General features: G+C 48.1%; 24 protein-coding genes across 24 annotated transcripts; 10 read left to right on the top strand and 14 right to left on the bottom strand.

Moving 5' to 3' along the window:
- Positions 1-27: 27 nt before the first annotated feature.
- Positions 28-1,794, top strand: OGAPHI_000071 (uncharacterized protein; the record flags this gene model as incomplete). Its single annotated transcript, XM_046208670.1, has 1 exon — positions 28-1,794. One exon carries the CDS (start codon positions 28-30, stop codon positions 1,792-1,794), a length of 1,767 nt encoding a protein of 588 aa, XP_046065000.1.
- OGAPHI_000072 (uncharacterized protein) lies at positions 704-1,688 on the bottom strand (the record flags this gene model as incomplete). Its single annotated transcript, XM_046208781.1, has 2 exons — positions 704-974; positions 1,603-1,688. The coding sequence occupies 2 exons, from the start codon at positions 1,686-1,688 to the stop codon at positions 704-706; spliced, it is 357 nt and encodes a 118-aa protein (XP_046065001.1).
- Positions 1,795-1,862: 68 nt separating the features above from the next.
- OGAPHI_000070 (uncharacterized protein) lies at positions 1,863-2,978 on the bottom strand (the record flags this gene model as incomplete). The annotated part of the gene is made up of 1 exon (XM_046208559.1): positions 1,863-2,978. The coding sequence occupies one exon, from the start codon at positions 2,976-2,978 to the stop codon at positions 1,863-1,865; it is 1,116 nt and encodes a 371-aa protein (XP_046064999.1).
- On the top strand, positions 2,794-6,756 carry OGAPHI_000068 (uncharacterized protein; the record flags this gene model as incomplete). Its single annotated transcript, XM_046208337.1, has 4 exons — positions 2,794-2,962; positions 3,078-3,904; positions 4,001-6,315; positions 6,441-6,756. The coding sequence occupies 4 exons, from the start codon at positions 2,794-2,796 to the stop codon at positions 6,754-6,756; spliced, it is 3,627 nt and encodes a 1,208-aa protein (XP_046064997.1).
- OGAPHI_000069 (uncharacterized protein) lies at positions 3,074-6,298 on the bottom strand (the record flags this gene model as incomplete). The annotated part of the gene is made up of 1 exon (XM_046208448.1): positions 3,074-6,298. The coding sequence occupies one exon, from the start codon at positions 6,296-6,298 to the stop codon at positions 3,074-3,076; it is 3,225 nt and encodes a 1,074-aa protein (XP_046064998.1).
- A 52-nt stretch (positions 6,757-6,808) lies between the features above and the next one.
- Positions 6,809-7,408, bottom strand: OGAPHI_000067 (uncharacterized protein; the record flags this gene model as incomplete). The annotated part of the gene is made up of 1 exon (XM_046208225.1): positions 6,809-7,408. The coding sequence occupies one exon, from the start codon at positions 7,406-7,408 to the stop codon at positions 6,809-6,811; it is 600 nt and encodes a 199-aa protein (XP_046064996.1).
- Positions 7,409-8,097: 689 nt separating this feature from the next.
- On the top strand, positions 8,098-8,451 carry OGAPHI_000066 (uncharacterized protein; the record flags this gene model as incomplete). Its single annotated transcript, XM_046208116.1, has 1 exon — positions 8,098-8,451. One exon carries the CDS (start codon positions 8,098-8,100, stop codon positions 8,449-8,451), a length of 354 nt encoding a protein of 117 aa, XP_046064995.1.
- Positions 8,452-8,690: 239 nt separating this feature from the next.
- OGAPHI_000060 (uncharacterized protein) lies at positions 8,691-14,771 on the top strand (the record flags this gene model as incomplete). The annotated part of the gene is made up of 1 exon (XM_046207459.1): positions 8,691-14,771. The coding sequence occupies one exon, from the start codon at positions 8,691-8,693 to the stop codon at positions 14,769-14,771; it is 6,081 nt and encodes a 2,026-aa protein (XP_046064989.1).
- On the bottom strand, positions 8,984-9,415 carry OGAPHI_000065 (uncharacterized protein; the record flags this gene model as incomplete). The annotated part of the gene is made up of 1 exon (XM_046208005.1): positions 8,984-9,415. The coding sequence occupies one exon, from the start codon at positions 9,413-9,415 to the stop codon at positions 8,984-8,986; it is 432 nt and encodes a 143-aa protein (XP_046064994.1).
- Positions 10,181-10,781, bottom strand: OGAPHI_000064 (uncharacterized protein; the record flags this gene model as incomplete). Its single annotated transcript, XM_046207894.1, has 2 exons — positions 10,181-10,480; positions 10,572-10,781. The coding sequence occupies 2 exons, from the start codon at positions 10,779-10,781 to the stop codon at positions 10,181-10,183; spliced, it is 510 nt and encodes a 169-aa protein (XP_046064993.1).
- On the bottom strand, positions 11,535-11,780 carry OGAPHI_000063 (uncharacterized protein; the record flags this gene model as incomplete). Its single annotated transcript, XM_046207789.1, has 1 exon — positions 11,535-11,780. One exon carries the CDS (start codon positions 11,778-11,780, stop codon positions 11,535-11,537), a length of 246 nt encoding a protein of 81 aa, XP_046064992.1.
- Positions 12,647-13,039, bottom strand: OGAPHI_000062 (uncharacterized protein; the record flags this gene model as incomplete). Its single annotated transcript, XM_046207680.1, has 1 exon — positions 12,647-13,039. The coding sequence occupies one exon, from the start codon at positions 13,037-13,039 to the stop codon at positions 12,647-12,649; it is 393 nt and encodes a 130-aa protein (XP_046064991.1).
- Positions 13,224-14,624, bottom strand: OGAPHI_000061 (uncharacterized protein; the record flags this gene model as incomplete). The annotated part of the gene is made up of 2 exons (XM_046207570.1): positions 13,224-13,631; positions 14,130-14,624. 2 exons carry the CDS (start codon positions 14,622-14,624, stop codon positions 13,224-13,226), a joined length of 903 nt encoding a protein of 300 aa, XP_046064990.1.
- A 4-nt stretch (positions 14,772-14,775) lies between the features above and the next one.
- Positions 14,776-16,269, bottom strand: OGAPHI_000058 (uncharacterized protein; the record flags this gene model as incomplete). Its single annotated transcript, XM_046207240.1, has 1 exon — positions 14,776-16,269. The coding sequence occupies one exon, from the start codon at positions 16,267-16,269 to the stop codon at positions 14,776-14,778; it is 1,494 nt and encodes a 497-aa protein (XP_046064987.1).
- OGAPHI_000059 (uncharacterized protein) lies at positions 14,849-15,301 on the top strand (the record flags this gene model as incomplete). The annotated part of the gene is made up of 1 exon (XM_046207350.1): positions 14,849-15,301. The coding sequence occupies one exon, from the start codon at positions 14,849-14,851 to the stop codon at positions 15,299-15,301; it is 453 nt and encodes a 150-aa protein (XP_046064988.1).
- Positions 16,270-16,357: 88 nt separating the features above from the next.
- Positions 16,358-17,071, bottom strand: OGAPHI_000057 (uncharacterized protein; the record flags this gene model as incomplete). Its single annotated transcript, XM_046207128.1, has 1 exon — positions 16,358-17,071. One exon carries the CDS (start codon positions 17,069-17,071, stop codon positions 16,358-16,360), a length of 714 nt encoding a protein of 237 aa, XP_046064986.1.
- Positions 17,072-17,162: 91 nt separating this feature from the next.
- On the top strand, positions 17,163-18,086 carry OGAPHI_000056 (uncharacterized protein; the record flags this gene model as incomplete). The annotated part of the gene is made up of 1 exon (XM_046207017.1): positions 17,163-18,086. One exon carries the CDS (start codon positions 17,163-17,165, stop codon positions 18,084-18,086), a length of 924 nt encoding a protein of 307 aa, XP_046064985.1.
- Positions 18,087-18,364: 278 nt separating this feature from the next.
- On the bottom strand, positions 18,365-21,652 carry OGAPHI_000053 (uncharacterized protein; the record flags this gene model as incomplete). The annotated part of the gene is made up of 1 exon (XM_046206688.1): positions 18,365-21,652. The coding sequence occupies one exon, from the start codon at positions 21,650-21,652 to the stop codon at positions 18,365-18,367; it is 3,288 nt and encodes a 1,095-aa protein (XP_046064982.1).
- OGAPHI_000055 (uncharacterized protein) lies at positions 18,600-19,774 on the top strand (the record flags this gene model as incomplete). The annotated part of the gene is made up of 2 exons (XM_046206906.1): positions 18,600-18,619; positions 18,766-19,774. The coding sequence occupies 2 exons, from the start codon at positions 18,600-18,602 to the stop codon at positions 19,772-19,774; spliced, it is 1,029 nt and encodes a 342-aa protein (XP_046064984.1).
- Positions 19,968-21,364, top strand: OGAPHI_000054 (uncharacterized protein; the record flags this gene model as incomplete). Its single annotated transcript, XM_046206795.1, has 3 exons — positions 19,968-20,083; positions 20,434-20,901; positions 21,100-21,364. The coding sequence occupies 3 exons, from the start codon at positions 19,968-19,970 to the stop codon at positions 21,362-21,364; spliced, it is 849 nt and encodes a 282-aa protein (XP_046064983.1).
- A 772-nt stretch (positions 21,653-22,424) lies between the features above and the next one.
- Positions 22,425-23,356, top strand: OGAPHI_000052 (uncharacterized protein; the record flags this gene model as incomplete). The annotated part of the gene is made up of 2 exons (XM_046206577.1): positions 22,425-22,537; positions 22,621-23,356. The coding sequence occupies 2 exons, from the start codon at positions 22,425-22,427 to the stop codon at positions 23,354-23,356; spliced, it is 849 nt and encodes a 282-aa protein (XP_046064981.1).
- Positions 23,357-23,733: 377 nt separating this feature from the next.
- Positions 23,734-25,179, top strand: OGAPHI_000050 (uncharacterized protein; the record flags this gene model as incomplete). Its single annotated transcript, XM_046206356.1, has 1 exon — positions 23,734-25,179. The coding sequence occupies one exon, from the start codon at positions 23,734-23,736 to the stop codon at positions 25,177-25,179; it is 1,446 nt and encodes a 481-aa protein (XP_046064979.1).
- Positions 23,764-24,315, bottom strand: OGAPHI_000051 (uncharacterized protein; the record flags this gene model as incomplete). Its single annotated transcript, XM_046206466.1, has 1 exon — positions 23,764-24,315. The coding sequence occupies one exon, from the start codon at positions 24,313-24,315 to the stop codon at positions 23,764-23,766; it is 552 nt and encodes a 183-aa protein (XP_046064980.1).
- Positions 24,370-25,223, bottom strand: OGAPHI_000049 (uncharacterized protein; the record flags this gene model as incomplete). Its single annotated transcript, XM_046206247.1, has 2 exons — positions 24,370-24,961; positions 25,213-25,223. The coding sequence occupies 2 exons, from the start codon at positions 25,221-25,223 to the stop codon at positions 24,370-24,372; spliced, it is 603 nt and encodes a 200-aa protein (XP_046064978.1).
- Positions 25,224-25,240: the final 17 nt, after the last annotated feature.

The following is a 25,240-nucleotide window of genomic DNA, read 5'->3' as shown; positions in this document are numbered from 1 at the left end:
GGCACCCCAGATCTGCCAGCCTCGCACATGACCATGGATGCTCCACAGGGGTTTTTGTATGAGTGGTGGCAGATTTTCTGGGACGTTTTCAACGCCAGGACCCAGCGCGGCGGAACATCGAACGCCACGCAGTACTATCAGTATGTGAACTTGAAACAGAAACAGGACCATCTGATGAGCCAGCAGGCGGCTGCTGTCGCCGCGGCCTCCTCCATAATCAATGGAAACAGTTCATCGTTGGCAGGAACTCCGGTGACTTCTGCGGCGCAAGACATGGGTCTTTTGATGCCTCAGCAGCAGCAACAGCAGCAGAACCAGATGTCTCACCCGCCCCAGCAGGTGCAGATTCCGCAACAGCAGCGGATGAACGCCCGGATGCAGCAGCAGCAGCCCCAGCAGCAGGGTCAGAACATGCCTATCCACCCCCAGGCCGCCGCGCAGGCCCAAATGAACACGCTCAGGCAGCAGCAACTTGCGCAGCAGGCCCAAGCCGCACAGGTGGTGGCCCAGCGGGGGTCTCCGTCCAAGAGACAGCGACTGGACAGCAGTGGAAACAGCAGTGGCACGGAGTTGAACCAGGCCTCGTCGCCAACCATAAACATGAACTCTCAGCAACCCCAGCAGCAACAGCAGCAGCAACAACAACAACAACAACAACAGCAGCAACACCCTCCAATGCCGTTGCCGCAGGGAATGATGATTCCTAACCAGTTTGGCGTGCCCCAGCAGTATGCGATTTTCGCTGCGGCCCAGGCGTCCCACCAGGGCCAGCCCCAGCCGCAACCACAGCCGCAACCGCAGCCCCAGCAGAAGTACAACCAGTACATGATGCCAAACTTCCAGGGCCAGCACCAGCAGCAAATGATGATGCCGCAGCAGTCTGTTCCGTTGCAACACGAGAACCAGCAGCAGCACCCTCCCCCACCTCCTCACCCGATGCCGCAACACTCCCAGAACTTCTCCAACCCGAACGACTTCTTCCACAACATGTCCAAGCAGAATCCCGCGGCCAACAACAGAGTCAACGATAATGCTATCAAGGACTACGAAAAACAGCTCCGGCTGATGGAGTCGCAGAACAGGCGACGCCTGGACGTGCATCGCACCACGCAGGGCGCGAAGGACCCCAACTCGCCGAACAAGACGCAGTTCGCGGACTACTCGGCGATGCTAGGCCAGATGCCACCTCAACAGCACGCGGGCCCGACTCTGATGCCGCAGCAGCAGCGCGCACAGCAGCCGGCCAAGGTGTCGCCGCCGGGGAAGTCGCCCGCTAATGGGTTCTCAGCAGCCGCCAACGGCAAGCCCAAGAAAGGTGCTCGAAAGACACGCAAAAACTCCAACTCTGTTCCGGCCACCCCACTCACTCCGGCCAACAACAACCAGACCCCCCAGCCAAACATCCCGCCAACCCCCCAGAACACAACCCCCCAGCAAACCCCTCAGCCCGCCCAGGCCAAGAAGGGAGTCAAGCAGCGCAAAAACAGTATTGCAACCCCAACCATCAAGGAGGACGAGCCGTTCATCCTCACCACCGCCGCAGACAAACAGCTCAACGGCTCTGCTGCCTCCAAGGCGCAGCCGCTGTCGGCATCGTCGAACCTCGCCTCCGACGTGCCCAGCTCGGCGGTCAACGACCACGGCTCCTCGGCCTTCTTGCATGATTTCTCGTCTGCTTCCAACGACATCTTTGATTTCGATTCTCTCTTGACGGCAGATCAAGAGAACGCTGGAAATTTGGGACTCAACGAAGTGTTCAACTGGGGAGAGTCCGTTGGCACTGGTGATCTATAGAGCGACCCAGCTTTTGTATTTTTTACTGTACTTACCACCTGGTGATGAGTTTATTATCTTAGTGTACATTACTTTCTTTTCGGTCTCTGTTTCACCTCCTCCTCCTTGCACGGGTGCAGTCTCACAACGTTCGGGTAGTCTGGCCGGTTGAACTCGTGGCCCTTGCTCCAGTCGTAGCTCAACGCGTACGCAAATATGGTTCCTGTGCGGTTGAACGCGATCGCTGGAATCGTCGAGTTGAGCGAAGGATACCCCTTCAAACGGTGCCGTGCGTCCTTGTCCCAGAAATTGAACGTTCCGTCCGAGCCTGCCGTGGCAAACGTGCCGTGAACCGGGTGGAACGCGATCGAGTTCAGCGAGTAGATCATGATCTCCTTGGTGGCAGTTTTCTGGTCCCGCTGACACTTGAACGAAAACCCAAGCTCCTTTTGCTGCATCTCGTCAACGTACTGGATTCCGCACCGGCCCTCAATCGACCCAACAGCAAACCCGTCTCCTTTCGGATAGCATGCGATCGACCGTGTTTGGTACTTGAGCGGCGACATGCTCTGTCTAAAAATCTTGTCTGGGTTGTTCAGGTCGATCGTCACAATGTGGCGCTCGGCAGTGGCAACAACAAGCAACTTCTGCGACGCGTCCATCGCATACACACGTTCCGGCATGTTGAGCGTGCAAATCGGCTGCTGCTGTCTCATGTCCCAGTACTTGAGCGTCTTGTCCCACGAACCACTCACCACGCACTGCGTGTTGGTCGGCCCGCACTCCACGTACCGCACCACCCGCACCGTGTCGTTGTGCACACCAATCGTCTGCTGCTGTTGCGAAGCAAGGTCAAATAGCCTCACCTGTTTGTCTGCTCCTCCACTAATTACACGAGCCCCATCCAGAGAGAACCGCGTACTCAAAATCGGGCCCTCGTGCTCGTACAACGCACGGCCCTCCACCTGGCCCGTGTTCGTGTTAATCTCGTAGATCCGGTTCTTGCGGTCCCACGAACTAATGGCCAAAAACTCCGCAGTGGGGGAAAAGGCAAGATCAGAAATCGAGTCCTCCGGCCCATTGGGCACAACAATGTCGTTCTGGAGGTCCTGCAACGTGCCGGCAGACGTTCCTGTTCCCCCACTCGTGGTGTTTCCCAAAGAAGCCGTTCCAAAAGCCCCTAAAGACCGTGCTCCGAATGACATGTCTTATGTTTTTTCCTTGTTATGTCGATTACGATTTTTTTCCTTTGCAAAAAACTAAGTTATACTCTCCTCCGATTACGTAATATCTATTTCAGTCAGAGCTTCAACAAACGAAGCTTCAACAGCGCATCGTTGATGTTGTGCTCCTCCTCTCCCAACAAGGAGACCTGGGACTCGGTGCATTTCTCCAACGGTCTTCTGGTGGCCTTCAGCAGCACGTGCTCGTGCGTCTTGATGGCCTCGGCCAGTCCAATTGGGTCCTTCAGGATGTCCAGTTGCACCGTCACCTCGTCGGTTTGCAACAGGTTGCACTTCTTTCTCAATCTCTGGATTCTGTTGATCAGCTCTCTCACCAATCCCTCAGATTGCAACTCTGGGTACATGTTGATGTCCAAGATGACCAAAACGTCTCCCTCGGTTCTGACTTCCTGTCCGCCAGAGATCTTGGCCTCAGGCAAGCTTCTAAACACAGACAGGTCCTCCTTCACAAGATCGATACCAGCAACCTCGACCTTTCCGGACTTGAGGAACTCCTTCACATCGTCGGAAGTAAGGCTTGGCAAAGCGTCCTTGACCTTCTTGGCGTCCTTCTTCAACTTCTTTCCAAGAACAGGCCAGTCGGCCACGGCTCTGTACTCGACACCGTACTTGGCCTCGTCGGAAGTGATGACCAGGTCTCTCACGTTCAGCTCCTCAACAATGTAGTTTTGCAGAGCCTTAACGTCCTCAAGGTACGATGGGTCGGAGTGGAGAACAACCAGCTCCTTCAATGGAGTCTTCAACGAGATGGTCTTCTTTTCTCTGATGTTTCTTCCCAAATCAATGATCTTTTGCATTCTAGACACAGCAAGCTCGATCTTCTCATCAATCAAAGACTCGTTCACAACAGGATACGACAAGAAGTGGACAGAGTCGGTGCTCTTACCGTATTTTTGCAAAGTCTCTAGCTTAAAGAGAGACTTCATTTTGCCGTAAATGTTCTCGGCCAAGAATGGAGTAAATGGAGCCATGGCTCTCACAAGAGTGAAAAGAGCATCGGTCAATGTGTTCATGGCCTTCAAACAATCGTCAACACCGTTCTCGCCCTTCAATCTCTTTCTGTTGAAACGAATGTACCAGTTGGTCAACTCGTCAATCAAGTTCAACAACTTTGGAACAACGGTGTACAAACGGTACTCTTCCATCTCAGTACGGATGAACTTGATCAACGACTGGATAGAGGCCAACAGCCAGCGGTCCATAACGTTTGTAGATCTGGACTCTGGGTCGTACTTGAAGTCAATACCTTCAAGTTTCTTGAGCAAAGCAACTTGGCCTTCCAAGAACTTGTAGGAGTTCCACCATGGCAACAGAACCTTCGAAACAACCTCCTTGACACCTTCTTCTTTGAACTTCAAGGTCTCGGCTCTCAAGACTGGAGAGTTTATCAGGTACAATCTCAAAGCGTCAGCACCGTACGAATTCAAGACATTCATTGGGTCTGGGTAGTTTTTCAATCTCTTGGACATCTTCTTACCGTCAGCAGCAAGAACAATACCAGACACAATAACGTTCTTGTATGGAGCACAACCAAACAAGTGAGTTCCCAACACAGTCAAAGTGTAGAACCAACCTCTGGTTTGATCCAAACCTTCAGATATGAAGTTGGCTGGGAAAGCACCGGTGAATCTCTCCTTGTCGTCAGCAAATGGATAGTGCTTGGAAGCAAAAGGCATGGAACCAGACTCGAACCAACAGTCGAAAACGTCCTCGATTCTCTTCAATTGACCCTTACCCTTCTTAGATGGAATGGTCAAGTGGTCAATTTTTTCTCTGTGAATATCTGTAATGGTGTTGTCTCCAGTGAGCTCTCTGAGCTCCTCGATAGATCCAACACAGACAACTTCCTCTTTGTCGTCAGAAACCCACAATGGCAATGGAGTACCCCAGTATCTCTTTCTGGAGACGTTCCAGTCTCTGGCGTTGGCAATCCAGTTGGAGAAACGCTTGTCCTTGATGTTGGAAGGAACCCATCTGGTCTTGTCGACGGCCTCGAGCATCTGCGGCACGATCTCCTTGACTCTGATGAACCACGAAGGAACGGTTCTGTAGATCAAAGGGGTGTCGGATCTCCAACAGAATGGATAACTGTGTCGGATTTGAGAAGCCAACAACAGTCTGCCGTTAGCTGTCAGTTTCTTGATAATCTCCTTGTCTGCATCCTTGACGTACAAACCAGCGAAATCGGTCACCTCGCTGGTAAATTTTCCGTCGTCGTCCACTGGGTTAGGAGGAATCAAGGTTTCGTTGATAATGCCTGCCTCAGTGGCAGCTTCAAAATCGATTTCACCAAAAGCTGGAGCCTGGTGAACAATACCCGTACCGGAGTCGTTGGTGACGAAAGTGTTGCAGTACACCCTGAAACCGGTCTTCTTGAAATCCTCGTAAAAGTAGTCGAAAACAGGCTCGTATTTCCAGCCGTCCATTTCCTTACCGAGAATCTTTCCAACGATCTTGTATTTGGCATTCTTTGGCTTTGGATACAGGTTCTTGATCAGAGACTCCAACATGATGTAAGTGACCTGTTTCTCCTCGTCGTAGATCTTGGAATACTCGAACTCTGGATTCACACAAAGAGCAATGTTCGAAGGCAAGGTCCATGGGGTGGTTGTCCAGGCAAGAAGAATTGTCTTGGGGTCGTCTTTCAATGGGAAACCAATGGTGACAGCTGGGTCATTCACGTCTTTATAGTTCAGCTGGGCCTCGAAATTGGACAAAGAGGTCGTCACACCGGTGGAATAAGGCATCACTCTGTAACCTTGGTAAACAGCTCCCTTTTCGAACAGCTTCTTGAATGCCCACCATTCAGACTCCATAAACTCAGGATAAAGGGTCTTGTAATCATTGTCGAAATCGATCCATCTCCCCAGTCTACCAATAGTCTTTCTCCATTCGTCGGCGTAAGTCATCACAATGGATCTACACTCCTCGTTGTACTTGGCAATGCCCATATCCAAAACGTCTTGTTTGGACTTGATACCCAACTTCTTGTCGATCTCGTGTTCAACAGGCAATCCATGGGTATCCCATCCAAACCGTCTTTCAACATAGTAACCATTCATGGTGGCATATCTAGGAACAATGTCCTTGGTGGTGGAAGCCAGAATGTGACCATAATGGGGAGTTCCTGTTGCAAATGGAGGACCATCATAAAAGGCAAACTGAGGGTTTCCTTTCGTCAACTCCAACGACTTATGAAAGGCGTTGATCTCATTCCAGTATTCCAACACTTTTTCCTCCTCTTTCGGGAAGGAAAAAGACTGTGGGTGTTCTTCAGTCATGATGAGTCTTTTGATTTGTATCGCCAACTGGGAAAAATTTGTTTGTCCGAGGGCACAGTGGCACAGGTGGCGGTGAATGGAAAATTTTATTAACTTGAATAATTTCGACACTATAACTTGTTACAATGTTCGGTCCGTTTAGAATGACGCCCGTTTCGATGGGCGGACTGTTGTGGAAAAAACCGTGGAGATTGTCCAGTTTCCAGAAATACAGACATAGAAAAAGAATGCAATTGGTGGACTCCAACATTCAAGCATTATACGACGGACTCAAAGCCAACGGATTATCGTCCAACAGAGTGGAACATCTCATGACTGAATATCCAAAGGAATCCGAAATGTTACCAAAGAACAAATACACCGTCTTCAGCAAATACGCAAGAAAATACAGAAAGGGTATCCATTTCGTTCCAAAATGGACAAGATTACCTCTCAGAAAACAACCATCAAATGTGTAGCCGTACCGTGGCTGGTTTCTATTGTACATACCGATAAATACACTGCGCATGTTCATATATTATCCCAGATGTATTCTGAGACAAACATCTCGTCGTAACCTTGATCCAGGCTCAGAACGTTTGTTTTTTGCGACTTTTTGTTCAACACCAAGATCTGTTTATTCTCAAAGTCAAGCTTGAGTCCTAGACTCTCGTACAGCTTGAGTTTCAATGCTTTGCTGCGTTCAGAGACATTTTTGCTTGTGTCGGACTCGACGCTCGTTTGTTCGAGATCCGATAACTTGTTTTGTAGATCTTCAAGCTTGACAAGGTCTTGATTATGTTTGAGTTTGAGCGCGTTCAATTCCATATTCAGACTTGTAAGATGTTTAGCGACGGTGAATATTAGATCCTCAAGTTTCAACAATTCCTCCTTCACGTCCTTGGACTTCTGGTCGTTCTTGAGGTCGGTTATCGAGGTGCGGAAATTGTCCAGTTCTCTCTGGAGCTCGTCCAGCTTATCTTGATGTCGATCTAATTCGTCCTGTCGGAGCGATTCGAGTTTTTTCAAATTGTTGTTGATGGTGTCCATAGCAGAAATGTCTTTCTGGATATCGAAGAAGCTGCGAATCTGCACTATCGGCAGACTGAGTCCTGGGAACTGCGTACTCATGGTGGATAATGTTAAATAAAAACAAATAAAATTAAGGGAGAAATAAAAAAAACTCCTTGCACCGTAAAGTTTGAGTGGAAAAAAATCATCAATATTGGTGATACGTCAAGATGGACAGAAAGCGGGTAGACGGGCTTCCACCATGGATGCTGACTCCAAAGGAAGAAAAAGAGGTTTTCTTGAACTGGAGAAATACGGCCTGGAAAGTTTGCGATCAGCAGGTGCAAGGTAAGTGGCGAGACTTTTCGTGCCAACTAATGTCTAGAATTTGTGAAATGTGAGGAAAAGGCGGGCTACGGAGTTTGGTTTAAATGCCGCAAGCAATCGAAAGCAATGAGAGACTGTATCACTGCACGCCAGCAACAAGAATATGTGGACGAGGAGCGCGACAAGTATATTCAGCTGAAAATTGAACGACTTAAGCAAAAACAGCTAGAACAGGAACAGGAGCAGAAAGCCGCACCCTCCAAGGTCAAGATTTGGCAGTTATGGGGTAAGAAGGAGGAATAAGAGATGTGACTTTAGTCATTACTAATCGGGCGAGAAGTGGGGAAAAATTGTGTACTCCACCATCTTTGCTGCAACAGATAACAGCAATGTATGCCAGGTTGCAGAAGTCATGCCTGATCCGAACTGTATATAAAGGAACCCCGGTTCGCTATGAAACTTAGATATATATCTAATCAAACATGTCATTTATCGATCGTTGGGTCTACAAGAACAAAGCAAGACAGCTTGGAGTGAACAATACGGGCACTCATTACAATCCAACCACTGTTACCCCGCAAGAACAGTATCATAATTATCCTCGCAGAGCTTCGGACACTCAGCCAAATCTCAGGAACATTCCTTACAACTACTTCCATGGCGAGGAATCGATAACTGTTCAGGGCGATGATGGTAAGATGCACACCACAACTGTGACCACCGACGGGTTTAAAGATGCTAACAATCGCTCCCAAATGGTGAGCAACATTCAGCCGGCTTCCATTCAGGACCGTAAGGCGTCCATAGGATCTATCACTAGCGAGAGTAGCAACTGATCTACGCCTGCGACCAGGAGTCTGGCGTTTTATTTATCACAGCTATTTATAACGGTATTCAATAATATATGGTACATAATTTATAACAATTAGGCAGTGTCATATTGCGCCGCCTTTTTATTTTTTTTGAAGGGTTCCAAAGGGAATGGATAACTTTTATTCCGTCTAAATATACTATGGATCGCAGAAAGCCTTTTCGACGGCCATCGACTGGTCCAACCATCAATAGAAATTCCAGCATGCTCTCTGGTTCATCGGATCAAAGTTTTGATGAGAAAAACGCGAGTTTTTCAACCTCTCAGACTGAAAGACAGGCACCGGAACCACCCCAAATCGAGTTGACCACCGATTCAAACAATATTTCGCATATATCACGTGGTGAGCGGTCGTCCTTGTATGATGTGGACGACTCGAACTCGTTCTCACGGTCCAGGATCCTGCCCAAGCTCGTGGTCCATACTGATCTCAATTTTGACTCCGAAGTCATGAATATATTGCATGAGCCGTCTCCCCGTCCGCTGTCCCCACAAAGTCATTCGACATCGTTCTCACCCACGCGTCTGAACCATCCTAAGGTGCTCAACTCCGGCCAGATCCCCATTCTTCTGGACGAGGATATCGACTCGGACATCTCCAAAGGTCTGAATCTGGCTTTGGGAGAAACAGGTGACAACTGGATGCCCTTGAACGAATCGACGCAGTCTCTGGTGACGGAAGCTACTCCAAGAATGCGCACGGGTAACTCAAACGATCTCGAGTCCGGAAACTCGGCCATAGAACTCTCCGACATGGCAAGAAAGTCGTCTGAGCTGGAAAACCCAAATAACACCTCTTTTTTGAACGTCACGTCAGTTAGATCGAAGTCATCCAAGAACCCAAAGACACCAACCACGCAAATATCATCGGTCTTCCGCAAATTCTCCCAGAGATTGAACGCACGGGGAGACGAAAACGACGATGACATCGATACCAGCGACGATATCGATTTGAGCGAACGTTTAGACGATATCAGCTACGAGCAGGATGAGTATTCAGACTATGAAGAAGATGCGTTTTCGACGCACCCTAAAAACCCGCTCATGAACCAACAATCCCTCCAGACAACCATGAGACTGTCGACCCACGGTGCCGATAGCTTCTCCGGCGACTCCGACGACATTTTACCGCCAGAGCCTCCACGATTGTTTGGCAAGTCGCTCAAGATATTTGGTCCCGACTCCAAGTTCAGAATGCGCTGTTACAAGATCGTGACAAACGCAAGATACGACCAGCTATTGGCAACTCTATTGATCGTACAGCTATCATTGCTGACCTATCAACAATGGGACGTGGTTCGCGGTTACGTTCACAATAAATCGTGGACATGGGTAGACTTGATTTTGGTTGTGCCATACGCAGTATACACTATCGACGTGTTTATGAAATCTGTCGCTTTTGGATTCTTTGATGACTCGCAAATGTTCAGAGAATTGAAAATAGAGCGCAAGCGCAGTTTACTCCACAGGTATCTCAAAACTGCCTCAGAAAAACTCGGATTCACGCATCCATATGTGTACGACGAGGAGCAGTCGCCAAAAGATTTCCGAACGGTCACTGTGCACGATACCATGCCTGACAAGATGAAGCCGACTCGCGCGTTTTTGAGGTCGGACTGGCAGAAAATCGACTTTGTGTCGGTTGTTTCGTTCTGGGTTTCTGTTTTCCTGATTATCAACCGCGCAGACATTACTCACGGATGTATGATTTTCCGATCTTTAATGTGTCTTAGAATTTTGAGATTGTTGAACCTCACCCACGGAACACGACTGATTCTGAAGTCTCTTCGCAAGGCTGGGCACCAGGCCGCAGGACCGTCTTTGGTTCTGTTCGTTTTTTGGGTCTTGATGGCCATGATCGGCGTGCAATCGTTCAAGTCGTCTCTTAGAAGACACTGTGTTTGGACTAACCCAGACGACCCAACAGACATTTTTGAAAACTCCATGCAATTTTGCGGCTCATATCTGGACTCTTCGACCAACAAGTCCAAGCCCTATATCGACAATTTGGGTAGTGCAGCCAGGTACGCCAAAGGATACACATGTCCCAAGTATTCAAAGTGCATTGCAGGAGATAATCCTTACGGGAATACCATCGGTTTTGATAATATATTCATTGCAATGCAAATGGTGTTTGTGATTATCAGTGCCAATACTTTCACAGATATCATGTACTACACCATGGACAGTGATGAGATGGCCTCTGCACTCTTCTTCATCTTTTCCATTTTCATCCTCACGGTGTGGCTGCTCAGTTTGATCGTTGCTGTGGTCATTAACTGTTACAGAGTTCATATTGATGATATGAAGACTTCAAGCAAATACACAAAGACTCAAATTTTGTTCTGGGAGTTCGATTTCAGAGGAATGAGTGAAGAATACAATAGCTATCTTATGGAAAGCAAACATCTGCGGAACTTTTGTTCCTTGAGAGACTTCTTTACGATATTAGTCATAGTGGATCTTGGATATAAAGCATCTGTTAACCCCAACTTCACTGACGATAATTGGCACCATTTGAAACTCATTGAATTTGGCACCACGCTCACGTTGTTTTTGGAAACAGTGATCAAGATGGTTTTATTCGGAAGAAACATCAAATTGTACTTTTACTCCATCAGCAATATTTTCGACCTATTCCTGGCGATTGCGACGATGATCATTACCAACATCTCACTAGAACGGCTAGGAGACGCGTACGGATGGCTCGAAGTCATATTTGTTCTCAGATTCTACAGAGTGGTGATTATGCTTGGTTTCATGACCAACGCCTGGAAGGCTGTTTTCTCGAACATTAGACCATTTATTGATCTTGGTGTGTTTTTCCTGCTTGTGAATTACCTGGTTGGAGTGATCTATTCGAGATTCTTTGAAGGAATCATTCCTATTGACGAATATCTTGACAGTGATCAGCTGATCATGTACAATCTTCCAAACGTTGTATTATCGTTGTACACGATCACCACCACGGAAAACTGGACGTCGATTCTGTACCTTGCTCAACAGTGCAGCTCCAATACGTTCACCAAGATGTGTGTTGCTATCTACCTAATTGCCTGGTTTATTTTCTCCAACATGGTGCTCCTCAACATTTTCATAGCCATTATCACGCAGAACTTGGGTGTTACTGATTCTAACAAGAAGAAGATGCAAATCAAACAGTTCTACTCCAAATTGGTTACAGAGCTGAATTCGCACAAACACGTTGGTTTGTTCGACGATCTGAAAAACCAATGGTTCAAGAGCAACAGCAGCAACAAGCGGGTCCTTACCACGTCGCAGATGATTGGGCATATGCACCACCTCTTAGAAAAGAGTAACATCAGCCCCGAAGAGTTTATCGATGAAGAAGAAGAGAAACAGCACTCATTCAGACTGGCACCGCGCGTTTGGAAGCTTCTACACAAGTACAAGCCATTCGTCAATCTGAAAAAGAGACTCGACCAATCTTCGTTCTTCATTTGGACAACAGATTGGCTTGTCTCGGCCACAAAGTCTGGAGTCGACTTTTCTTTGGGTTTTGACCCAACCTCGGTACAGATAGAAAGCGCCAAAAAGAAACAAAACATCACCCGTGAGATTTTCAGACTATTCGACGAAAACAATCTCGATCCAGATAAAGAGTACAAACAACGAGCTTATCTGGATGCTAACCCAACATTCAACAGAACGTTGAAAAGGTTCTATCCGGATCACTGGCTGAGACGGTTCTGTCAAAGAATTGTGTCTCCAGCATACGGTAAGAGATTTGACGGAGCAGACCCAATTCCTAAATTGAGAGACGCTTTCTACGTCATGATGTTCCTTGCCAGTGTGGTGGTGGTCATATTCGCCTGTTATGTTACCCCCTTATACAGGAAGGAGAACTTCTTGTACGAGAAGCCCTGGAACTGGGTTGTTATATCCGACCTTGTGTTCACCTGTCTCTTTAGCGTGGAGTTTATTATTAAGGTGATTGCCGATGGATTGATTCGTACTCCTAATGCGTACTTGAGATCACCATGGGATTTCATTGACTCAATTGTTCTGATTTCGTTCTGGATCACCTCTTTTGGTGAAATTTACAGAGACTTCAACCTGGTTGTCATTGTTGGTGAGTTTAGAGCTCTGAGAGCTTTGCGGTTGCTCACGGTGACCAGAAAGTCGAAGGAATATTTCAACTATGCTGTCATTTCTGGCGCGCGCAAGATGCTTGCTGCCGTTTTGATCTCCATGAGTGTTCTGCTACCATTTTCGATCTGGGGACTGCACCTTTTTGTTGGCAAACTGGCTGTTTGTACCGATGGCGAGTCTACCAAGGCCGAATGTACCATGGAGTACACCAACACGGTGTTCAAATGGGACATTGTGTCACCCAAATCGTACTCGAACCCGACCCTCAACTTTGACGGAATATCCAGTTCCTTGTCGACTCTTTTCCAAATCATCTCTCTTGAAGGATGGGTGGATCTGCTGTTGAACCTGATGAACATCGTTGCAACGGGCCAACCTGCCTCGACCTTTGCCAGTCCTGGAAACGGAATTTTTGTGATTATTTTCATCTTCTGTTCCATTGTGATTATTTTGAACCTGTTCGTCTCTGTTATTATCAACAATTATTCTGTGCAGACAGGAACGGCGTTCTTGAACGACAAACAGCGCGCATGGTACGAGGTCAAGCGTATTCTCACACAGGTGCGTCCAAGTAAGAGAAAAGACCCGCAACACATGAATGCGTTCCGCAAGAAGTACTACAACCTAGTTGTCCAGAAAAACAGAATTTACACCAACATCGTCAGCGGATTCTACATGATCCATATTATTGGTCTGTTGATCGAGTTCTACCCAGCATCTAGAACTGAAGACAACTTCCGGTACGGTCTCACGCTCTTGTCGTCGTCGTGTCTGACGTGCGACGCCTGGCTGACACTCTATGCCATGGGTCCAAGACTCTTCATCAAGAATGGATGGAACATCTCGAAGTTGATTGTTTTCACCGGAGCTTTTGTGTTGTCCGCGGTTGCGTTCGACGTGCCAAGAACCTCTGTTTACGGTAACATCAACAAGATCTTCCTTGTGATGGTGGCACTGTTCCTGATTCCACGGTTCGACACATTCAACCAGCTGCTCAAGTACGCTTCTGCCAGTCTTCCGTCGCTGATCGCACTGATCTACACGTGGTTAGTGCTGTTTCTGGTGTATGCCATTGCGTTAAACCAGGTGTTTGGACTTACCAAGCTCGGCGAGAACACTACAGGCAACATAAACTGTCGCACTGTCACCAAGTCTCTAATTCTGCTGTTCCGTATCAGTTTCGGCGAAGGATGGAACTACATCATGGACGATTTCCGATTGAGCTCCCCATCTTGCTCCACGTCGTTGAGTCGGTACAGCTCCGACTGTGGTCAGAGTCCGTCTGCGTACACCCTGTTCATCTCATGGAACATCCTATCGATGTACATTTTCCTCAACATTCTGGTTTCTGTTGTCATCAACAGCTTCAGTTACGTTTACAACTCTGCAGGTCCGCATTCGCTGCTCACCAGAGACGAAATCCGCAAGTTCAAGAAGTCTTGGAGTCAGTTCGACCCTGACGGAACAGGGTTCCTGGACCCATTGCAATTGCAACCTTTCTTGAGTACCCTGGACGGCGTGTTATCGTACAAGATCTACGGCGACAAGTTCTCCATTGCTAACATCAAGTCGCAGTGGATAACCCATCACAGCAGTGATCCGTACGACGTGCACCTTGACTTTGATAAGCTGGACGAGATCCTTGCGACGATCGACTTCAACAAGGTGAAAGAGCGTCGGCGTCGGTATAACAGACTCATCATCGAAGCGTTCTTGAACATGGTGCAGACGAGCGACGGGCCACGGATCGAATTCAACAAACTGTTGCTCCAAATTGGCTATTACTCGCGGTTCCAGGACAGCACGTGTCTGACTCTCGAAGACTTTGTCAAGAGATACGTGCTTATCCAAAAAATTAACAAGGTGGCCAGGAAACTCAAGATCGAGGCCACCATCCAGATGGTGCTGTATCGACTGCGGCGCATGATCGGAAACCTTAACAACAGCGACGAACCCGTCACACGCAAACTGTACCGTCGAATCGGAACAGAAATCTACGACCAGGAAGAGTTCTACGAAACTCATAACGATGACTACAATCCATTCAATAATAATGAGCTATACCGAAGCGTCTCTGAGACCAGTCTGAACCCATTCAACGATCCGTTCAGCGACCCGCTCCAGGAAGAGGAAATAGTGCCGCCTCCAAGAAGGAAGACCGACTCGCGCTAGACGTTCAGTCCACCTTCATGTCGTTGAGACCAAGGTCCTCGTTCTGCTCCTCAGTTCTTTCGAACTCCTCGATCTTCATGTTTGGATCGTCGTCCGGAGCATACACGTTTTGGATGTACGAGGAGGCCAATGGGTCTTCCATAATAACTGTGAACTTGATCTTTCCAGCAATGGCATCATCCAGCTTCTTGAAAAACGTCTCCCAATTAGACTTGGTTTCCGGTGCCATCGAGTCAGACGTTTCCTGGAACACTCTCGAGTGCAACTCTTCTCTCACCTGGCGCAACAATCCTTCCAAAGTGGTGAATCTTCCGCCCAACGTTCCTGGGGTCAGATCAAGGTTGAGCTCTGGGATTTTCATACCACACGTCTCGGACTTCAAGATGTCTCTGCCGAGATCCTCTGGGTCGTCACAGTACAACTCAACACGCTTTCCCTTGTCTGGGACAGCACCTCCTGTCTTGACCTCATTCGACTTGTATCCACACCGTTCGCAGGTGGTGGACATAATGATCACGTCTTTAAAATGAGGAATATTAACAACTTTCATATGTGTTTCGCACGGAGCGTAGCAAGACGAACACGTTGCATGGAAAACCTGCACCTCGTTCGCAAAGTTCTCGATGTCTGTTTCGTCTGACATGAATCCTGTAGTTCTGGTCCTTGGTGGCTCCTGTTGCTGCTGCTGCTGCTGCTCGTGGGCAGCAACCTCGTCTGCGGAAACAAGTCCCAGATCAACATTCTGTTGCGGTGTTCTGTTGTACTCCACCACAGACCACTTGTGTTGCGGCTCGCCAGGAACGTATTCAATCCAGGAGTTTCCAGATGGATCGTCCACGATAAACGTCAACGGAAGACCCGTTTCTCCCTTGAGAACAGACCGGATCTTGTTCAGAAACTCTTCGATCTTGTCATATATTTCTGGTTGGACCTCTTTTCTCTGTGGCTGGTCCATTTCCAAGTCGTCCACCATCTCAGACAAAAGTCCCTCGACAGTGGTCAATTGGCCTCTCTTGGCAGGAATCTCGATATCAAGCTCGACAAACTTGCACGTTCCGTAATCAGACTTGACAACCTGACGGTTAAAATCTTCCTTAGACTCCACTTTCAAAATGTATCTGCTTCCCTTCTCTGCGATGCTGGAAGCTGGCTGGATTTCTGAGTTCTTGAATCCACAATGAGGACACTCAAAGGAAATCACCACGATCTCTCTGAAGTACGGAATCGACGTCAAAAGCAAACGGGAAACTCCGGTTTCGTGACAGTTCATGCACAAAGAGTCGATCTCTTGAACAGGATGACCCTGGGCATCCTGGGCCCCAGTAAGTCTGATTCCGTCGTTATCCTGGGTATCTTGCACTTCTTCCTCGTCGACGGCCTGTGCGACCTCTCCGACTGGCTGGAAAAAATCATCTTTCTTCTCTTCTTTGTTATCGCCCATTTCTGGTAGTTTTGGTTTCTTAGATGAAGACGAATCCTGCGGCTCGTTGCGCTTCATATAATGTATGCTATAATTTTTTTTTTTTCCCTTGCCTTAGTAATTTAGAATTTTTTCAGTCTCGTGAGTTCTGGATGATTCCCTCACCTTAATCGATTAATCCTTCTTCTTGCAAGCTTTTGATGAAGAACTTCTGAACCTTATCGTCAACAGCAACCTCAACAGGTAGCTTGTCGTCTTTGTCTGGCAAACGGAAGTCTGCACCGAGTTTAACCAGTCTCACCGCTAGTTCTCCATGTCCTTCGCTCAGGGCATGGTGCAAAGCAGTGTAGCCATCTGAATCCTGTGCATTGAGGGGTGAATTTCCCTTGTTGATCAGTAGTTCGCACAGTTTGATCGACCCCACAGAAGCTGCCCGATGTAGAGGGATCTGGGACCGTTTGTCCTTGATCCGCGAACTGGCCCTGCATTCCACCACAAGATACTCGGCCACATTGTAACGTTGCTTGCTTGTAGCGAAATGAAGAGCTGTCTGGCCCGAATTTGTCTTGAGGTTAACGTCTGGCTTGGGGTTGAAATTGGCTAGTAATTTCACCGTCTCGAGGTCTCCAACAGAACAAGCAATGTGGAACGGCGTCCACCCGCTGTCGTCTGCCATGTCGTCGATCACAATCTCGAAATTGCACTCGGGACAGTGGAGGAGATCAGAAACGATTCGGGCATCAGCCAATGAACAGGCCCAATGCAGCGGCGTTCGTGAGTCGTCGTCCCGCTGAAGCAGCTGCTTGGGTTCACGTGACATGTAGTACCGCACAGACATGTAATTGCGGTCCTGGACCGCCTTTTGAAGATCGGTAACCATTATTGAAAGTACAAGAACAAGAAATAGAGTCGTGCGTAAGTTACAAAGAAATACATAGAAGGCAAATTAAATTTATCTTGTCAACTTAACTATGAACAATCCAGGTTGGGACAAATTCGCCCAGGACTTCCAGAAACGGGCACAAGAGATTGCTAAGAAGCAGGGCGGTCGTAGACCTCCGGGATCCCCGCTGGGTATGTTTGCTGGACTCGGCGGACTTTTGTTGTTGGGTGCTGGTGCCCTGTTCGTTGACAATGCTCTTTACAACGTGAACGGTGGTGAACGGGCAGTTATTTACGACAGATTGAAGGGTGTTCGTCCGGAAGTGGTGGGAGAAGGAACCCACTTGAAGATCCCGTTCATTCAATTCCCAACTATTTATGAGATCCGTGCCAAACCAAGAAGCATTGCCTCCTTGACGGGAACTAAAGACTTGCAGATGGTGAACATTACCTGCAGAGTTCTTTCTCGGCCGGAAGTCAGCTCTTTGCCTCTGATCCATCGTACGTTGGGCAAAGACTACGACGAGAGAGTTCTTCCGTCGATTGTGAACGAAGTGTTGAAGGCAGTTGTTGCCCAGTTCAACGCTGCCCAGCTCATCACACAGAGAGAGAAAGTCTCGAGACTTGTGAGAGAAAACCTGGTCAGAAGAGCAGCCAACTTCAATATCCTGCTGGATGACGTGTCGTTGACAGCCATGACGTTCTCGCCAGAGTTCTCCACAGCGGTGGAGGCTAAACAGATTGCTCAGCAAGACGCTCAAAGAGCAGCATTTATTGTCGACAAAGCTATTCAAGAAAAGCAAAGTTTGGTGGTCAAGTCGCAGGGAGATGCCAAGTCTGCGCAGCTGATTGGTGATGCGATCAAGAAGTCCAAGGACTATGTGGAGCTCAAGAGACTCGACACCGCCAAGGAGATCGCCACCATTTTGGCTAGATCTCCAAACAGAGTCGTCCTGGATAACGAGGCCTTGTTGCTGAATACCGTGACCGACTCGAGAGTGACCAAGAAATAGGTCAGTTCTCTTTCTCCCTGTGTATAGCCTCGATTTTGAACTTGGGTCTCGAGTCGTTCAGTCTCTTGGACACCGGAGACATATTTTTGTCTGTAGGTGATGACAGAGTCTTTAACAAGTCTCTCTTGAAGGCCAATTTTGGTTTGGGAGACTGGTTTTGCATTGAGAAGAAACCCAACGTTGGAGATCGACCCCACTAACCAATTTATATTGCATGGAATAGAATTTTCCCCATGTTTCAGATTTGACTCAATTCGAATTTTATCATGCTACATATACTAAGCAATCACGTTCTTCAACACCTCTTTGGATGAAACCACGCCTGCAAACTTGCTTTCCAAGTATTTTAGGAAAGCCACCACTTTCGACTGTGTCTCTGGGCAGTCGAATTGGTTTAATCTCTCTATATTCTCTTCTCTTCCCAACGTCGACTCGTTGATCAATTTCTCCTTTTCCAGCTCTTTGGTGAACACTTGCTCGAAGATTTCCACCACCTGTGTAGTGGCGCTGAGGATGATCTCGTTGTTTTCTTCGTAAAGTTTCAGGATCAGGTCAAAAATCGGTCTGTTTTCCTCCAAGCCTGTTTCGAGAGGCAGGTGGCTTAAAAGCGAAGGAATGATCACGTTCAATGGAACAGCGTCCTGGTGTTTGAGGGTCATTCTACTCACACAGCCACAAGCGTTGGCGATGGTTCTGTTGATGGTATCTTTGGTTTCAACGTCGTCATCGTCTGTTTTGGAAGCTTCCTTGCCGGCCTTGTTGAGCAGCTTGGACAGCGAGTTCAGGATCGTGGCGTATGCGCTCGAGACGTCAATGGTGGAGTACTCGATCAGAATTCCAATACCGTAAGCGGCAGAGCCTCTAACCTCGGACGACTTGTCGTTGGCCAGTCTGTCGATGAAGATCTCCAACAGTTCCTGCGTGTACGGGTTGCTGCTTTTGATGCCGTTACAGATCTCTGCAACGCATCCAACGGTGGAAACACGCTTGTTCTTGACCTTGGATTTGACCTGGGCCAGAACAACGTCTTTGAACGAGCTAAAGATACGCACAAAGTCGGCGCCGAAAGCGTCGGCCAGACTCACCAAAACTTCGAGCGCAGAGTCGTAGATCACGGCTTCGGTCTCGGTGGTGTCGACCTCGTCGTCCGGAACATCGTCGTCAGGCTGGCTCAAACAAAGATGCTCATTTTTGATGATAAGCATCAGTTGGGTACACAGAGACTCCAGCTGCGACGAGTCGGTTCCGTCCATGATGGCAACCTTACCCATGGATTTGGACTTGACGTACTCGTACAACGAGTCAATACAGGTCATAACCATGTGCACGTCGAACTCCTCGGGCAAAATACCGATGGTGATGCTTCTGACAGTTCTGATCAGTTCCAGCACCTTGTCGTTCAGTCCGTGGGCCTCAAACATGCAGTAAGCAATCTTCCACATGGTGGAAAGCGAGGCCTCTCTCACGGCGTACGACTCCTCGATCTGATCGGCGAGAATCTTCATTGTCTCCTCAACGTAGTTGGTGAAACCGGCCTTGGTTCCAACAGCCAGAGAGCTCAAGGCCACCAAAGCGACCTCCTTCTCGACCGTGACACCGGTGTGGACGTTCAACTTCTCGGCAACATCAGCCTCGTCGGCGTTCTCGTCGTCAGATTCGAAGTTGAAGTCGAACTCCTCCTGTTGTAGACAAGTGAAAATCTCCGGCACGATCTTATCCAAGAACGGAGTGAACTGCTCGCCGTAGACCTTGGCCATGTTGGAGATGAAGGCGAACCCAGACTCTCTCAGTCTGCCGTTGGTGGAATGAATAGCACTGTAGGAAGCGTCGATCAATGGCTGGGCGTATGGAGCAAACGACTCGGATCCAACGGCTCTGGCCATGGATGAAACGTTTTCAAACGTCTGGGCACGCAGCTCGATGTCGTCCTCGGTCATTCCCTCGATGTCGTTCATGTTGGCAATGAACTTCTCAAGGAACTTGATGGAAGGATCAAAGTACGGAGTGAAAGCCTTACCTGCAGCGTAGGCAACAGATCCGATAGCAGACACAATGCTGGACTTGAGAGACGACGATTGGGCAGTGTCGAGCATCTGGAACAGCTTGTTCATCAATGGCTCCATGTATTGTTTGATGCTCTCGTTCGACATGTACTCAATCAGTGTGTCCAAGGCGCAAGTAGCGTACTTGTAAACCATGATCTTGTTGGTGGAGTCGATAATAGCAATTATTGGACTGAGTAGCAGCTCGTGGTACTCGGCAACAGTGTCCTTCAATTCCTCGTTCAATTGGGCCAAAGTACGCAGAGCAGCAGCCTTGACCACAATCGACGAGTCGTGCATACCAGCAATCACAAGCTGGATGATGTTAGGAAGCTGGGTAGAAATGTAGTCTGGAGCCCCTTCCACAGTGACACCAATGGCAAGCAGAGCAGCTCTTCTCTCGAATGGGTTCTGGGAACCAAGCAGTTGAGGAGCAATCTCCAAGATCGGCTGGATGATCTGGTTGGAAGGAAGATTCACAGAAAGCTCGCTCAAGAGTCTCAGAGCAAGAGTGTGTGGAGTAGCTTCCTCGTTTTCGTTCTCGCCGTCCTCGTTCTCAAGCTCTTCCTCGGCCTCCTCATCTTCCTCGCTGGCAACCTTCAAAGCACAGGAAGCCATCTGGCCTCCAAGCTTGGCTTGCGAAATCTTGGACTTTCTGTAGGAAATACACTGGATCAAAGTTCTAAGCGCACAGGCTCTGATTTCCTCGTCGCAGTCCTTGTTCAAAGACGTCTCGATCATGAGGTTAACAATATCCACGAAGTTGTCTGCCAGTAGTCTGATGTCCAGCAAAATGAACCCGTTGAACGCAGTGAACAAGTCGGTGGTTTTCTCGGTGTCGGTGAACGACAGCGAGTTTTTTAACAGCTGGATCATGCTTGGGAACAGAGAGCTGAAGGCTGGAGCCAGCTTGGCGATGAGGGTCTCGTCCTGCTCAACGTACGACGAAAGCACCTCGATTGCAGAAACAGTGGTGACCTGGGTCTCGATGGATTCGCGGTCTTGCAATGTGGTTGCAAACAGGGTCAGGAAACTTTCAGAGTGCTCAAACCATTCAACTGGCAGAGTATCGAAGACACAGTAGATCAGGAACACAGCCATCTCTCTGGTTTGGACGTTAGCGTCCTGGGCACCTCCAACAAGCGTCTCAAGCAAAGAAGGCCACTTGTTGTCTGGAATCTCCAGTTCTGCAATAGCTGCAACGATTCTGGCTGTGGAGTGTCTAATGTTTTTTGACTTGTAACCAAAAGCAAAATGGATCAACGATTCCTTGATTTGAGTCTTAAGCGAATCGTCAAGAGCCTCCCATTGTTTTGGAACAAGTTTGTTGGCCTCAACAGCAGCAAGCTGTTTGGTGCTGTCATCAGCCGAGTTCTGAAGCAAGTGAATCAGCGAAGGCAGAGCCAACGGGCTAGTATAATATTGATTTTTCAGTGCCTGGGTTGCAGCCTTGATAGCATTGTTGTCTGGCGACAAAATGTTTCTGAGCGTCTGTTCCAGACCACTCAAGAATTGGGTGTCCATGCTGGTTGAAGGGTGAAAGATCGAACAAAAAAATATACCAGGGAAAAAAAAAATTTTAATGGGTGCTGCACGATAACCAAACGGTTGCACGTCTGGCGGAACGCGGTAACGAAGTGGGGAATGGAGCACAGTGGGGGTACCACGTGGATCCTGTGATGGAGTAGTTCAGATGAAACGTTTTTCCATCTTTTACAATCGGAGAGAAGTGTTGTTTCCCGTGTGTCACACTGCTCATTTTTAGTATTCATCTGATATTAATTATTCAGTGCAACTTATACCCTCTCTTATAAGATAGTATAGTCGAGAAATTGTCAAATCTGCCCTTATGGCCAAGTTGGTAAGGCGCCACACTAGTAATGTGGAGATCCTCAGTTCAAATCTGAGTGAGGGCATTTTTTTGATTTATTTTTCCCCCCATCTGTCTCCCCTTTTACGACATGCCCTTACTTACCGGGTCCGACACCCGTTCAGGCGAAAAAGTGTGCATTGAAATAGTCAATAACCAACCTCTCCGGGTCGGACGACTCTCAATTGAGGGGGATACCCGAATCAACGAGTATATAGTGCAGGATACTAACGTCTCCGCATCCCACTGCTTTGTTTGGTCCGTCCAGTTTGACAGCTCAACAGACCGCGTGACGTACCTACGCGACAAATCGCTAAACGGAACAACAATTAACGGAAGACTGGTCCATGATGCTTACGTGATACTCCGATCTGGAGACACTATCCAGATTGGAGCGTCGTTACAGTTGACGTTTGAGGACGAGGTATGGGAAACTACCAATATGTCTCAAGACTATGGCTGGACGGTAATTCCAAAACTTATTGGAAAGGGAACCTCTGGCAAGGTGAGTGTGCTGACTCAGTCTCCACTAACTCCAGGTATTTCTTGCTACCAAAAAAGGTGGAAGCAAGTATTTTGCTGTGAAAGTATCAGACCAGCCTGGTTTGGATCGTGAAAATAGTATCCTTTGCAAACTGGACCACCCGAACATCATCAAGGTATACGGATTGCACGAGAACTACAAAGAGACGTACTTTTACCAGGACCTGGCCATTGGAGGTGATCTATTCTCGTACCTGTGCAACGGCACAGACACTCTGCATCCTATTCGAGAACCAGGAGCACTGTTCATCGTCTTCCAAGTCGCCATGGCACTTGAGTATATCCATTCGATGGGGATCACTCACAGAGACTTGAAGCTGGATAACGTGCTGATCAAAGACGTACCCAGCCGCTATCCACATATTGTTCTGGCAGACTTTGGGGCAGCACAGGAGTCGTCATTCCCCAAACTTAGCAGACCTGCAGATAGAATGTACACGATGATAGGAACCGCAGAATACGCCGCGCCCGAAATTAAATTGGGGCTCGACCGAAGCCAGAAGGGATACACCAACAAGGTCGACATCTGGTCGCTTGGGATCATTGCCCATATCTTGCTAAGTGGGATATCGCCATTTCACGACGAAACTACCGAAAAAGTGTTCCAAAAAGTTCAAAAAGCTCACATTGACCTCGAGATCAAACAATGGAGGCATATATCTGTGGAGGCGAAGCTATTCGTGAAAGGGTGTCTACGACCACGAGTGTCGCAGCGATTCGACATCCACGATTGTATGAGAAGCCAATGGATCAACCAAAAGGGCAGACGAAAGCTACTGGACAACTGTTACTCAGCAGTGGTGACCAACAAATGATTTAGCCGATTTGCTCAACGGTTCCGCGAAACTTTTCTCGGACCGGGAAAACTGTAAAAATTTTCGCGGGGGGTCTCAGGGGACAAATCGCGTGAAGACTAGCGTGGATGATTTTTTTTTTTTTGAAGCTTGAATTTTTTTTTCTTGTGCCTTTTCCTTGAGGATAGACAAATATCTGTTGATCCGGTTCGTTTGTGTTTAGATTTGGCCATACTAGTGTTGGCCCATTGTTTGCACCAGCTCAAGACTTCCAAAGGCTCCGATCCAATTCCCCAGCTAATTAGGACAGCACGGGAATCCAGCATAGATCATCCACCCTTTTCCACACACCATTTAGCTCAGCTTGCTTGATATGTTCCAATTGTTTTCGCTTCAACATGTACAACCAGTTTTATAACCAAAACCAGTCATACTACCCTGCCAGGACCAACGCCGCCTCTAATTCCTCGTATGCGTCGTCGGGTCAGCCAAGAGGGTTCCAGAATAACCAGCAGGCTAACCAGCAAATTCCGCAGATCTGGATGGGGGATCTCGACCAAAGATGGGACGAGACCACCATCAAGCAGATATGGTCCAGCGTCCTTGCTCCTTACGAAATCCTCATCCATTCTGTCAAGCTCATCAGAGACAAGCAGAGCATGAGCCTTGGACTGGCCAATGCAGGATACTGCTTCATTCGATTCCACAACTTTGAGGATTCCTACAAAGTGTTGGAAATGTTTAACGGGAAGGCCATTCCGGGAACTAATAATGTGCGATTTTTCAAGCTTAATTGGTCGTCTGCGAACTCCCCAGGCTCTTCCGTCGCCTCCCAACCTTCTAAGGGGCACCACGAATACTCGATTTTTGTTGGTGATCTGCCCCAAACCGTCACCGAGCCAGCTCTTCTGCAAGTTTTCCAGTCCAGGTACCCATCGTGTTGCGGCGCCAAGGTGATGGTTGACCCGGCTACCGGCCATTTGAAAGGCTACGGATTTGTCAAGTTTTTAAACGAGGAGGACCAAAACAGAGCACTAATTGAAATGCAAGGTTACGTTCTTCTGGGAAGACCAATCAGAGTTTCCACCGCATCCAAGTCTCAGCCAGACTCGTCCAACAATAATACGAGCTTTTTCAACTCTCAAAACCAGTCCCAGGACCTTTCTGGTCAGCAAAAGCTGAACGCTCCATCCTTGCCGCAATCGGCCCCTATTCAGTACTACAACGACCCGAACAACACCACTGTCTTCATTGGCGGTTTGAATGTCCCGATCTCCGAGTTCCAACTTAGAGAGCTGTTCTCCAGATACGGAGACATCACTTATGTCAAGATTCCGCCAGGAAAGAACTGCGGCTTTGTTCAATTCTACCATCGTGCCAGTGCTGAAATGGCCATCAGCGAGATGCAGGGATACGACATTGGCGGCGGTTGCAAAGTTAGAGTCAGCTGGGGAGCTCGTGCAGCCCAAAGAAACTGGTTTGCCAGACAACTGACTCTGCAACAGCAACAACAGCAACAACAACAGCAACAAGCTCCGGCAATTAATTCTTTCAACATGACCAATTCTCTTGGGCTCGTTGGTAGCAGATACAATTTGCTCAACGATCTGTTGAACGAACGTTCTGCTGCTACATCTAACACCGGATTAGTTAACGAACCACTATTTAACTTTGAAAAGTTATCTAACGAGCCAATTGGGTACAGTCCATTGGCATCTTTGGACAACCTGGGCACAAACGGTGCCCTGTCCTCCGACTACCGTATGAACGAGTACCTATTGAACTCCAGACTGGCAAATATGGAGAAATTGGACATTGGCTCGGGGCTTTTCAATCTCAACTAAGACAGTCCATCAAAATTGTGTTTTTTTCGTTACTTAGCATACATTTGTCAACGCATTTTTA

Source organism: Ogataea philodendri (genome assembly GCF_020536065.1).
Source record: "Ogataea philodendri strain CBS6075 chromosome Unknown scaffold17, whole genome shotgun sequence".
In the NCBI taxonomy this organism is placed as follows: domain Eukaryota; kingdom Fungi; phylum Ascomycota; class Pichiomycetes; order Pichiales; family Pichiaceae; genus Ogataea; species Ogataea philodendri.
This window is presented reverse-complemented; position numbering and strand designations above follow the sequence as displayed.